Source organism: Solanum stenotomum, chromosome 2 (assembly GCF_019186545.1).
Source record: "Solanum stenotomum isolate F172 chromosome 2, ASM1918654v1, whole genome shotgun sequence".
NCBI classification, from domain to species: domain Eukaryota; kingdom Viridiplantae; phylum Streptophyta; class Magnoliopsida; order Solanales; family Solanaceae; genus Solanum; species Solanum stenotomum.
The window spans coordinates 41,037,501-41,050,078 of NC_064283.1; the positions used below are offsets into that span (position 1 = coordinate 41,037,501).

The 12,578-nt window shown below is 35.9% G+C and overlaps 2 protein-coding genes across 2 annotated transcripts; one reads left to right on the plus strand and one right to left on the minus strand.

Annotated features, from left to right (window-relative positions):
* Window positions 1-212: 212 nt before the first annotated feature.
* LOC125856543 (uncharacterized) lies at window positions 213-10,896 on the minus strand. Its single transcript, XM_049536114.1, has 5 exons — window positions 10,501-10,896; window positions 10,151-10,254; window positions 9,851-9,964; window positions 734-817; window positions 213-650 (listed from the first exon to the last, which is right to left on the minus strand). Exons 1-5 carry the CDS (start codon window positions 10,751-10,753, stop codon window positions 594-596), a joined length of 612 nt encoding a protein of 203 aa, XP_049392071.1. The 5' UTR covers window positions 10,754-10,896; the 3' UTR covers window positions 213-593.
* LOC125856545 (60S ribosomal protein L37-3-like) lies at window positions 3,236-3,543 on the plus strand. Its single transcript, XM_049536116.1, has one exon. It carries the CDS (start codon window positions 3,289-3,291, stop codon window positions 3,526-3,528), a length of 240 nt encoding a protein of 79 aa, XP_049392073.1. The 5' UTR covers window positions 3,236-3,288; the 3' UTR covers window positions 3,529-3,543.
* Window positions 10,897-12,578: the final 1,682 nt, after the last annotated feature.

A 12,578-nucleotide genomic window follows, 5' to 3' on the forward strand; every position in this document is an offset into this window, starting at 1 on the left:
ATTTAAAATATTTTTCTCTCCTCACTCCACTTTCCTATACTTTCCTCTGTACCCCCTTCCCCCCAGACAATCCCTCTGTTTTTGGTTGTCTTGTAATAAATGGACATGACAGATTAGATGGATCAACTAAACTTCACAATTATGTAGCACCTTGAAAATAATTTTTATTAACCAAAAATGGCAAACGTTAAAATGTAGTGAAGAAACAATCAAAACAAAGTGCATCTATAAAGACATAGCAAAGGTTGGTAATTGGTATTACTAAGACTACTTCCCAGTGATTCAAAAGGGACATCTACCCGCGCCATATCAATGCAAAGTGCACGTCCAACACCTAGGTACCTCTCTGGAGTTCAAGCCTGGTGAGGTGTATGCTACCGATGTGTCATCCAATAGCACATTAAAGGCCTCTTACTCGCATTAAAGGAAAAATACATAAATAACCCTCCACATGTGTTCCCAAAAATCATGTAAGAATGTTTAGTTCAATGAATATACGTATATATATTAGGAAAACAAGGTTAAACTAAAGTACAAAATGACATACTCTCTTAGGTATTGCCATTATATACAAAGGTAGTGACGAAAGTAGTTTACAGAAAGTATTTCATCCTAACATCTCTCTTCATGGCCTCGTATACAGCTTGAACCTGGACGAGGGCAATCATGTCATACAATGGATCATGGCACAGTGGATTGACAAATTTAAGGTGCAAAAGGCAAAGGATATTACCTGCTCACTGGAAACAACTTGAATGGGTCCGATATTTACTGATACGTATTTTCCACCTGAAGATAGCTTCTGCTTCACCTGGCCCTGAATAGAAGCAGAAATACCTTAAGATATGGCTCAATCTAGTTCGCCTTAACACACAGATTAAGGTTCGATTCAGTTCAAATTCTCTTTCTCTCTCTCTCTCACACACATAGTGTATTGTTAATTACGTCCCCATAGAAGCATGTCTGTACTATTAAAAAAGTTAAAAGATAATCAATAGGGAAGAACCAACATACACACCGAATAGTAAAAAAAAAGAAGGGAATTTTGTGCTTGCCCCTTTTAGTCTTTGGGTTGATACCTGGTTTTCATGATACAAGCGCTTATGGCTTAAAATTTCTTGCCTTGTCCTCAAATCCTCCACATGCACTAATGGTTGCAGAAAAGGAAAGAGGCTCAAAGCCTCTGACTAGCAGGTTGGGACACCAACTTAAGGTATTCTGGCCCGTAAATTACTTAGGGGTTATTTAGTTGCTGGTTTGAAAGAAAGTTAATCATGTATTAAAACTCACATAATTAATATCACGTTTGGTAGTTTTTTAGTTGCTTTTTATAAAACTCAGCAATCAAGAACTGTGTTTGATTATCATTTTACAAACCTGCATAAATAAAACATGTATAAGTTATGACTAAATTTATATATTAGTTTATGTGGGGTAGAAGATTGGAATAACTAATACATGGATTGTAATACATGAATAACTAAACTTCAGGTAACTAATCTCTACATTACTAATAACTGCATAATTCTAACAAGCAACCAAATGACCCCTTACTGTATGTAGTCTGATCATAGTCCACTTTTCGATCAGTTGTGCTGAGAAAACAAAGACATTTCCCTCTAGAAGGTCTTATTTTGTACATTAAGCATGCACATTTCTAGCATAGATACAAACATAAGAAGACAGATTTTCCCAAAGATGTAGGACACGAGACAATGACATGACAACCAATGCTTTTTTATAACCGAGAAATCATTGTTTGCAACTTTGGAACTCGGTGGATATTGGATTCGCTCCTCTACTCTTCTCCACTTAAATATCACACTTCATTCAAAGCAGGTTTCGAATTTGCAATGTGCATCGACCCCACATCCCATGCTATAGTATCTTTACCATTGAACCAACGCTATGGGGTCATGAAAACCAATGCATTAACTAATGATATGCCTGTATATAGCTCTGATCATTTTTTGTGACATGTGAATCTTTTTTTAAAAAAACTAATATAGTTCCATACATATGGCCATAATTATCTACTCTTGTCAACTTTTTGCAACACAAATACCTTGTGTATTTGTAAATTATTAGAGGTGGCCAGCATAGCCCTGAATGCTGATGAATACAAATTACCAGTTTCCAAAAAAAATAAAAATACCTTGTGTAATTAGATTACAACATTAGTTCACCTCTTCCATTTTCATTTTTTGTTGTCATACAAGAAATACTTTCTAGGAGCTCAAAACCTATAACTCCCTCCGTTTCATGTTATGTGACTCTATTTGACTAAGCATGACGTTTAAGAAGAAAGGAACATCTTTTAACATTTCATAATATTTGTGTGGCCATCACATTAGAAACTTATGGTCTTAAGCATGTCATCACATTTGTGTGACTAAAACTTTAGGGGTAAAATGGAAAGTTCAAGTTAGTAGTTTTCAGATTTAGAAAAGGATCATTCTTTTTAAAACAAACTTAAAAGGAAATAGGGTCACATAAACGGGAATGGAGGGATCATAAGATTAATGACTAACTTCTAGAAAGAATACCATTATGTATAGGATGAGAGAAATTTCATGATATACCTCACAAAACTGGCATTGTTTTGTGAGGATCTTTTATGGTTGATAAGTGTTTTTGTAGGTCCCGATCACACCTCACAAACAAACACCTCTCTTATACGTCTATTTATTTTTCAAACCTTCTCTTTCAACTATTTCCACTCCCACGTTCAGTCCCTCCTCCTCACACACCCAAGTTCTTTTTCCCTCAAACTCCTCTTATACTTGAAAGGGCATAGTTTTTTGTTGTATCTTTCATCTCCATTAATTTTTGATTATTTAACTTAATATTATTAAATCATGGATGAAACTTATTTAGCTTCATGCAACTGTCAAGAATCTTAAAAGAAAATGGGTTTGATATTCTTTCTGGCATATTTCAATGATTTCTTAATTACCTGATGCCAAAAGTGAAATGAGTAGAACTAGAAAAAGATCTCATGGCAAAGTCTTGTTAAGGGATTTATTTAGAATAGAAAAGGGTCATATTTTCCTTTGTACTCTAAGAAAAGGGTTATATTTACCCCTACCATCCAACTTTGGGTTCATATTTACCCTTTCAGCTGTTAAGTTCCACATCACCCCTTTTATTGTCCTACGTCGCTTCTATATGGCACCTACATGGATATAATCTTTCTCTAATGTAATTATTATACCTCACCCCAATATTATAAACCCAAGTTGAGAACGCCCAAAAGGAGGTTGCTAGGGTTTCTGCAACTGCAGCGTAATGGGGAAGGGAATAGGAAGCTTTGGTAAGAGGAGGAACAAGATCCACACACTATGTGTGAGGTGTGGAAGACGGAGTTTCCATCTCCAAAAGAGCCGTTGCTCTGCTTGTGCTTACCCTGCTGCCCGTAAAAGGACATACAATTGGAGTGTGAAGGCAATTCGCAGAAAGATAACTGCAATTGGCTGCATGATTCGTAACGTCCCTCACAAGTTCAAGACCAATTTCAGAAGGTACTGAAGCAGCTCCAAGAAAGAAGGCAGCAGCTTCGGCTTGAGGCCTTTGAGACAGATACTTGAGAGGCTATTAGTGGTAGCTTAATTTTGATATTTCGAGTGTTAGAGACTTAGAGCTAATGGAGATAATTATTGTTTTGTGTACAAATTTGCATCACCATATGCTTTTTAAAATCAATTTCTATGTAAAGTTGTTACAATATTGGGGGTGAGGTGTAATAATTAAATTAGAGAAGATTATATCCATGTAGGTGCCACGTAGGATAATGAAAGGGGTGATGTGGAACTTAACAGTTGAAAGGGTAAATATGAACCCAAAGTTGGATGGTAGGGGGAAATATAACCAGAAAGTATAACGAAGGGTAAATATATCCCTTTTCTAAGAGTACAAGGGCAAATATGACCCTTTTCCCTATTTAGAATGTTCCATTTTTCTCTTTCCAGTAAGTATTATATTCATGCCCTTTGAGTTGCCTTATATTGTTTTTACTAAAACGAATTTTAGCAACTATCATTGAAACCAGCATAAGATGAAACAAAAATAGAACAAAATTCACCTTTTTTTGTCAAATATGTAATAGTAACCTCCAGATTTACCTCAGTTTTTTTTTGATAACCATGGTGTCCAGGCCAGCTTTCACGCACCTCGACTAATTCCACGGGATATCGATCTCCTCCCACCAGAAGGTACCAGTCTACCAAGGCTAAGACAGATAGAAAGAAATCACCTAGTGTTTTTGTCTCTGCTGGGATTTGAACATGAGACCTCATGGTTTTAAACCCACTTCATTGACCACTAGGCCACACCCTTGGGTGCATATAACCTACAGATTTACCCAAGTTTTTTTTCTTTTTATTTTGGATTCTTCAAATTCTTACACTTTGCTGCAATATACTGTGATTCTCTTTTTCTTCTTATGTTTCTCATTCATTACTTTGTGAGTTTCTTTAGAGTTTTATGGTTGAACTCACCGAGTTATTGATGTTAGAGAGGAAGGTGTGACAAAAAAGAAAGGTACTGGGAGTGTGAAAACAAGCAAAGTCTGGGAAGTAAAAAAGAGATAAAGGAAAAGGCGAAAATGAGATATAAGAGAAAATGGGAGTTTGTTTGTTTGGGATTGGAACCCACAAAAGCCACATGTCCTGAAATAAAAAGCTCCATACAACCAGTGTCAGTTGTGTGAGACATAATAATAAGCTTCATAGAATGATTGGAATGACTTCACAGAGAATGGTGGTCGACTCCGCTTAATCACTTCGCAAATTATTGTTTACAACATCCAGGTGCAAGCAATATCAATGAAATGATCTTGACTTATGAAACAAAAAAGTCGGACTATTACAACATCTCAGTGTAACATCAATGGGATGATCTCGACTAAAAGAAATCAGATATGAGAGTAACTTGTACAAAGAACTGACTTGCAATATCTGGTCTCAGTTCATTCCTGAAATGAAATTTGTCATTTGAGTTCCAAGGGAAAGTGAAGTTGAAGATAAAAGGATGAGATGCTTGAGATTTGTGAGATCTTCCACAAGGAATACTCTAGAGAAAGAGCAGGTGGTGGCACCTAAAAGATTGATCTCTCTTCAGGAAACCTTTATGCCAATTTAACTGTATACAATTTTGACACTAGCTGAACTAGATCCTTGCCTACTGTCAAGAATATCTATATTTGTTCAAGGGAGTAGTGTAGAATATCTAGTATGTTAATTAGGAGATTACTTTGGAACAATACAGTCCTTGTAAATAAAGTAACTAATTAAAATGGACAAACAACACTCTTACAGCTTTGGTCTAATGGAAAGAGCACAGTGCGTGATGTGTGGGACTGTGGGTTAGGCACATGTAGGGGTTCCAACCCTGCCATGGACAAAAGCCTGATATTTAAGTAGAGAAGGGTAGGGCCAAACCTATTATCTACCGAATTTTGAACCATGCACCACTGGAGGGAATTGTCAGTTATCAGGAAAAAAAAAACAGACGAACAACTCCCAAGTCCTCCATAAAGAAGACACTTTGTATTGAGTTTTAAAATTAAGAATAATAACAGATTCTGCATCTCCTTATTTCACATGATATCAGAGCCAACAAGGGAAAACATCAGTCTAAATGCTTAGTCACCGGAAATGTTTTCTTGCAAGATTGGAAAGTGATTCATTCACTTTCTCCAAAACTGTATCAATCCTAATAGGAAATTGATCAACCAACCAAATCAAAACTTTGCCTCAACGGGATGAACGTAGCATCCAATATCTCTAATCTCATCAGCTTAGTGGCACGTGTCCATCTCCAATGTGTCCATATAGCACCATCAACCATATCATTCGCCCCTGTCTGCTCAATCATCACACCACATAAGCAAATTACATTCCCTGCAAGGGTTTCATGACATCCTGAATTGAAATTAAAATCTCCAAATTTGACTCCTAAACAACAATGGAAACCAAGAAACCGTAGTTCGTCTAATGTTTACTTCTTTGAAGAATTAGATTCTTGGAGGAGGATTTCATTTTGAAGAGAACCAATGTATCACACACAGCAGTAGAAATGGACAGGTCAACGCCATATGCTAGGATATACTTAGGTTTCCATGCCGCATCGCTAGCCATCAAGAAATAAAACCATTATACTTTTTGGTACTAATTAAAGTAAGTTCCTAAAACTCAAGGAAGCTAATAACTCTTCAACCATCTCCTTCGTACATACCGATAACTCAGCATGCCTCACTCACACTTCATCTTTTGTTCACTCGATTTCTGATTCATGTACCTTAGATCACATATCTGGTAGATAATTTTTTTCATATCAATCCACTCCTTTATCACTATCCATAGCCAAACTTATCAATGGTACCAAAACAATGGCTAAGGACACTTGTCAAGTCTCTATTATTCCACTAAATCCTTATTGATATGGTATTTGATTTTCCATATTAAGTTTCACATAACTTATGTGAGTTCAATACCGAAAACCAAATGTTGTATTGACTATACAAAGGTTATATTAATAACGAAATCAAACATTGTATAAGTTAAAGTCCGTTTGGATTTTTAGATGGGAGGATATTTTTAAATGGTTCAGCGTTTCTTTGGTGATGCCAAGATCCGTGAAGGAGTTGATGTTCAGCTGTAAGAGTGGAGCTAGGAGAAGAAAGCACAAGACCTCGAATGTTACTCCTCTTGCTTTAATGAGGGCCATTTGGAAAGAGAGAAATTTGGAGAGATTTTGAAGGGGTGGAGATGAGCTTTTCTCATTTGAGGAGTAGGCTCCAATCCCTTATTTACTTTAGGTGCACCCATGTAGTTTCTCTATATATAGAGGATTGGGTGTCTTTTGGAGAGAACCATTTTTTGTAGGTTTTTCCTCTTTTTGGTATACCACTTGTAAATGGTCAAGTTGACCTTGTTTATTACCAAAGAAGCCTTTTACTTGATTTTTTTTTTAAAAAAACAATGCAGTGGGTCTTTAGGAGATTCTGGCATGCACCAGTAACTTCAAGAAAATTTAAGAACATGCATCATGGTTTGTGATTCTGTGATGGATAAGCAAGTGTTTTGCATCTTAACTTCTTAACACATTATCATGTATTCCATATAGTTATACTTCTTTGTAGATTGTGCAGGGTCAAGCAAGTCTCTCCTATACTAGCCATGAAAAAATTCTACTTTGTAAGGTGTTTTGTTTCTCCATATCAATTTTTATGGGCATACTTATTCTTGTTCATTTTGAGACAAAAAATCATATCAAGATTTCATAGTGAATAGGTCATCCTTATCCTATGTTCCTTCCATACTGTCCTATCTGGCATTAACTGTTGACCTTGGAAGCTTTCTATCATCAGTAGTTCCCGATCATTTCACCTTCTCCTTGAGGGAAATTGGCTTGGTTCTTCTTATGGTGTCAAATGGGTGAGTTGGTCAAATTTGGGCAGGTCAAAACAGTTGAGTCAATGGACGGTCATGACCTAACTCGCCTAAAATCTGTTTGGGCCAAAATGGGTTGGATTGAGATACGTTAAATTGCAGGTCATAAGTCAACCCACCCAATAGTTATTGATATTGAAGCAACACTGAGTCAAAGTTACTCAACATCTGCTTGGGTCAATACTTGTGGAAGGTGAGACATAGGATGGGAAGCTGGGTGGAAGGTGGCATGAAGATGGTGCTTTTAGTCTTAGTCAATGTTGGACTTCTACCAACACTTAGATCATAAGGCAGTTAGAAGAAGCATATCTCAATAACTGAATTCTGAAACTTTGGCCCTTAGACAATACTTTGACACGAACAGAGTGCAACTGAAGAATTTCACGGGTTTATTAGCTGATCAGTTTAAAATATGGGTCAATTCAGATAACAACCCAATTGACTCATTAAGAAAATACGTATGATCCAACACTAAGAGTTTGGGCGAGTTCGGAGGATTACACATTTCTAGGTCAAATTTGACACCTTAAACAACAATAAACCTTGTATATAGTCCCACAAATAGAGTCCGGGGAGGGTAGAGTGTACACAGACCTTACCTCTATCTTGTCAGGTAGAGAGGTTGTTTCCAGAGGGAGTAATAATTTTTCTTGCTCATTTTCCTTCTATATACTTAAGGATGAGACAAATCATACCACATAACTATGACTTTCAAGTGAAGACAACGATGGTTCTTATGCCAATCTGACTTTAAAACAAGACAGTAATTCCACTGACCCTTGAAAATCACCCACAACTCTTGTGTCTCACTGACTCAACTATACCAATTAATACGTTTCTCTCTCCCTTTCTTTTTCTATATACCAAAGGAGGGGACAGATCAGACCACACAGAGGCAGATGTAGCATACCAATATCGGGTTCATTTGAACTCAATACTTTCAACACAAAGAATCAATTTTTTAATGTAAATTACACAGAAAGTTGAGATCCTTGGCTCTGTTTAGATTTTAGATTCAGATATCTTGTTTTGTTGATAAGTTGTAATCATGATTTTCAGTACAACCCATGTACTGGTTTTAGTCAATACAGACGAATGTTACCTTGCTCAAAAATTTTTTTGCAACAAATAGTAGATTTGTAACCACAACTTTAAAGATGTAACGGGTTCAATGCTAAGAACCTTAAATGTTGAACCCATAAAACTTCAATCTTTTTTTTTTTTTTTTAAATTAATCCAATAAACTTCAATCTTGGATCCGCCTCTGATACCAATCGGCTACAATTTTGATTTGAAGACAAAGATAGTTTTTACACCGCTCTAACTTAACTACGACAATAATTCTACTGGCCCTTTTGACTCTTCAAAATCGCCTTCAGGTAAGATAGAAGATCACTTTACATTTTATGTTGAACTGGTGCTGCTGGGCCGTCATGAACTAGTCAGTAAAGTCAACAACTCCCAATTTCATTGTTGTTTATTTCGCTTCTCGTTCTTCAATTTTTTGTATTGTAACCTCATAGCGTGGTTTTCATCTACTGCAATACACTTAGTGCAATTCTGACATTGACATTCATAATTTCCATCATTTAAAATATTCAGTAGTGGAGATTAAATTGAGCCGAAGAATAATTTCAGCAAGCTTAGAAGCTCAGTAAGAGCCAAGGGGTGGTTGTTTAAGTTTCAATCATAACTGGAAGAACTTGACTCGAATGTCAGAAGTATAGATGCTAATACTATACAGCGTAATTCTTTGAAGAGAACTTTCTTCACTTACATCTCCAGTAATACAAGGAGTAGTCATATTTCAGTGTAAGCAAAAACTCATTCAGAAGCTTCTCAATGTTTTCATATGATAGCTAAGTCGAAGAGATATATTTTCTATTCGTTTGACTTTGGAGATCACGTTTTTTAACTCAATTCTCCATCAACTTACAAACAGCTGAAACAGTTTGGACAATATATAATACTTCATTGTAGGAGAACTGCAATTGAGCAGCACAGAACAGCTCAATATCAAGAACAACCCCAGAACCTGTCCTGTTTCCTCATCATATAAAGTTATAAGCATACAAAATTTTATCTTTGACAATAACATAGCTAAGCTGTTATCCATTCACACACTTATAGTTGTTTGGTGACTTGATTCAACTTCCACTCAATATCATGTAGAGGCCAAGCACAGCCAATAGTTTATCATCTCTAGAATAAAAGAGAATAAGCAAAGTATGGCCAAAATGAAAAAGCACAAATTAACTAGTAATAGAAGAATCAAACTAGTCATGTAATCCTCCAAAAAAATCCCAGTTTAATCCTCATACTTGAATTAGTGCTCCAACTATTCGTATAAATTTAAATAGATGTACGCTGAGTTGAGTATATTAACTAATTCCCCTTACCTGGGGAACGGGCTGTTGTATCACTGACTCTACAGCAACAATCATAGAATGCACAAAATCATCACCTCCAGTACCAATAGCTGTAAAGCCTCTTTCAGTTGGGTAAGAATTCACCTTTAAGTATAAAAGTATTTATCAGCTTCTCCTCAAAGTAAAAACAGATGATAGGAACAAGCCCTTACTTGTGAATCATCTAATATGAGTGATTAATCATCTCTACAAATATAACGCATTTGACATTAATCTTTAAATCTTTATCTGAACTTCAGAAATTACAGACAAATAAAAACTGGGTTGCACCTTCTTATCGAGAGCTAGCCACTCATTAGTTGAATCATCATGCACCGTGCCCCCAATAACAACGTTGGTAGTTTGTCCAACTCTCCCTTCTGTCTTGGACACTTCTGTACATGTAGTGAAATAGTTGCTCAGCTCAACATATCCAATTTCTAGTCCTCTATATCATTTAGCAATAAACAACTACAGCTTTCAAACAACTATATAATCTTCATTTTTCATATTGGTATACATCACGTTAGCAAGTTGTGTTATATATATATATTACATTTGCAATTAACAATTCGATGTAAAAATGAAAACCCAGAGAGAAACTGAACAAAATTATATTTGGTTGGAAATGGTTATAGGACCTGAAATGGCCTTTAGGACAACTTCTTGAGGAGGACGATCGTCTTCAGAGGTAGATGGGTTCCCGTTATTGGAGCAATTAAGAAGCTGAGTTCTTCTATAAGTTGGGGATTTACATTTACAGCGACAAGGCAAAATGGATAAAGAAGATTTGTGGTTATAAAACAATGGTACAGGAAAAGAGGTGGGATTCCTTGGAAGAGATAACCATGGTTCCTTTAAGAATACCGTTCTGAACACGCTCCTGCACGCCATTCTTGATAATCCTTCTCTACAGTCTACACTATTTGATAAGTATTTCAGAGCTGTATGCAGGAGCTTGCGAGCTCACCAGCTTTTGCTTGGGCTGCAACTTCCACCCGAAACCTCCGCCTCTCTTCACAAAATAAATATGGGCTTGTCTATTATTGGCCCCAACTACACAAATATTTATTTGTTTTCTTTGCAAAAAGAGTAGAAATAAAATACACCATAAATGAGAGATAATAGATGAGTGAATTTTTTTTTTTCCAACTGTTTCCCAATTTTTTAAGTTTGTACCATATGAATTATCAGGCCTCTATTTATAATGTTACATAGAGCCATACAAAAAGGTTAGTCATAAACATAACATTATTTGTGAGAGTTATTAGGAAAGATTATGGAGGTTTGGGAGCTAATATCATTTTGGTGGGGAGTGGAGACTTCATTTCTGGAAAGATGGATATGCACAATTAGTTTCATAACACACCTCTTGATTGTTCATGCCTTGAGTGATAATGTGTCTCATTAAAATTTTACTAGAAAAAATTTCGTTGGAAATTTTTTTTAGCGAAGGAAAAAGAGCACATAACTTTTAATACGTATTGTTTGTTGTCTCATAAAGACCTTGCTAGAATAATTCAATGGGACAAGACCTGGCTAAGGAAAAAAGTGTGCGTATTTTACTCCCCGTTATGAGAACATCACATTATTTCTCAAAGATGACACATTCCAATCTGGTATACATCTTGTCAAAGCTCGTATCTGAAAAAGAACTTTGACGAATGTATTGTATTTGGTCTTCTCCAATATATTCTTTATTCAATAGAGCTACGCAAGTAAGATCGTCTTCATAGAATAGTGTAACATTTCTCTTGAAGAAAATCATATATCTTCTAGCGTTGAGTCATAAGTAGTATTGTCTTCATATAATATTGTAACATTCTTCCCATGCCTTTTTTTAAAATCGATAACTTTGTGTATTTCTATCAATGATTAAGATCATTCAGTACATTTGTCGTACTTGCACCATATTTACATCAAAAGACTCTTAAGAAACTGGAGTTATTCTAGTCTTCTATAGGGAGCTTAATACATCTAGAATTTTCACAGTTTCTACCGAGTGAGACTGCCTACACCAAAAACTAAAGAGCAAAATACAATTCATCTTCATTTGTTGGATAGAGTTGCTCCTATTTTCAAAACAGCTAGAATTCCTCTCTTTCAATATTGTCCACCATATATAAGCTGGAACCTTTCACTGTCCAACAAAGTTGATATAAGGTTTAAAAATGCTCTCAGGCACTTTTCCCAAAAATCCTCTCTTTCCTACTTCTTAGGAGGATAGATCACCCTTTTTCCAGTAAACTCTTCGGTCAGAAACTTTCATTTGTCATCTTCAAACCAAGCTATTACCTTCTGTGTTAGTTTCAAGCTTCTTTCTTTCACTTATCTTAGATTTTAAAACCACAAACTGTACATGGTTGAAGAAAGGAGTTACTTACATGCTAGATTTAAATCTTTTGACATCTTAAAGTCCAATTCTAGGTCAGAACATGGTTTGAATGGATAGAGCACATTTGGAATTTAATGAGTAAAGGAACTTTAAGACTTAAGGTTATGAGATGTGTCACGATCCAAGGTACACCCTAGGTGTAACACGGCGTATAAGACCCCGAGAGGTCATACACAAGCCACTTAACATGCATAGACAAGATATAAGAAATTCAAAAGATATTAAAAGAAAACATTTCAAAGTCTAAGAGTTTTATCAAAGTAAAGAGGAAGTCTACATTTGTCTCATTTGCCATCTAATACATCAAGAGTGACCGGGACGTAA

Coding starts and splice junctions, on each gene's coding strand:
- LOC125856545 (XM_049536116.1), top strand. CDS start 3,289: ATGGGGAAGGGAATAGGAAGCTTTGGTAAGAGGAGGAACAAGATCCAC.
- LOC125856543 (XM_049536114.1), bottom strand. CDS start 10,753: ATGGCGTGCAGGAGCGTGTTCAGAACGGTATTCTTAAAGGAACCATGG. Junction 9,965..10,150: donor GGCTAGCTCTCGATAAGAAG/GTGCAACCCAGT, acceptor TTATACTTAAAG/GTGAATTCTTACCCAACTGA. Junction 818..9,850: donor TACAACAGCCCGTTCCCCAG/GTAAGGGGAATT, acceptor GCTTCTATTCAG/GGCCAGGTGAAGCAGAAGCT.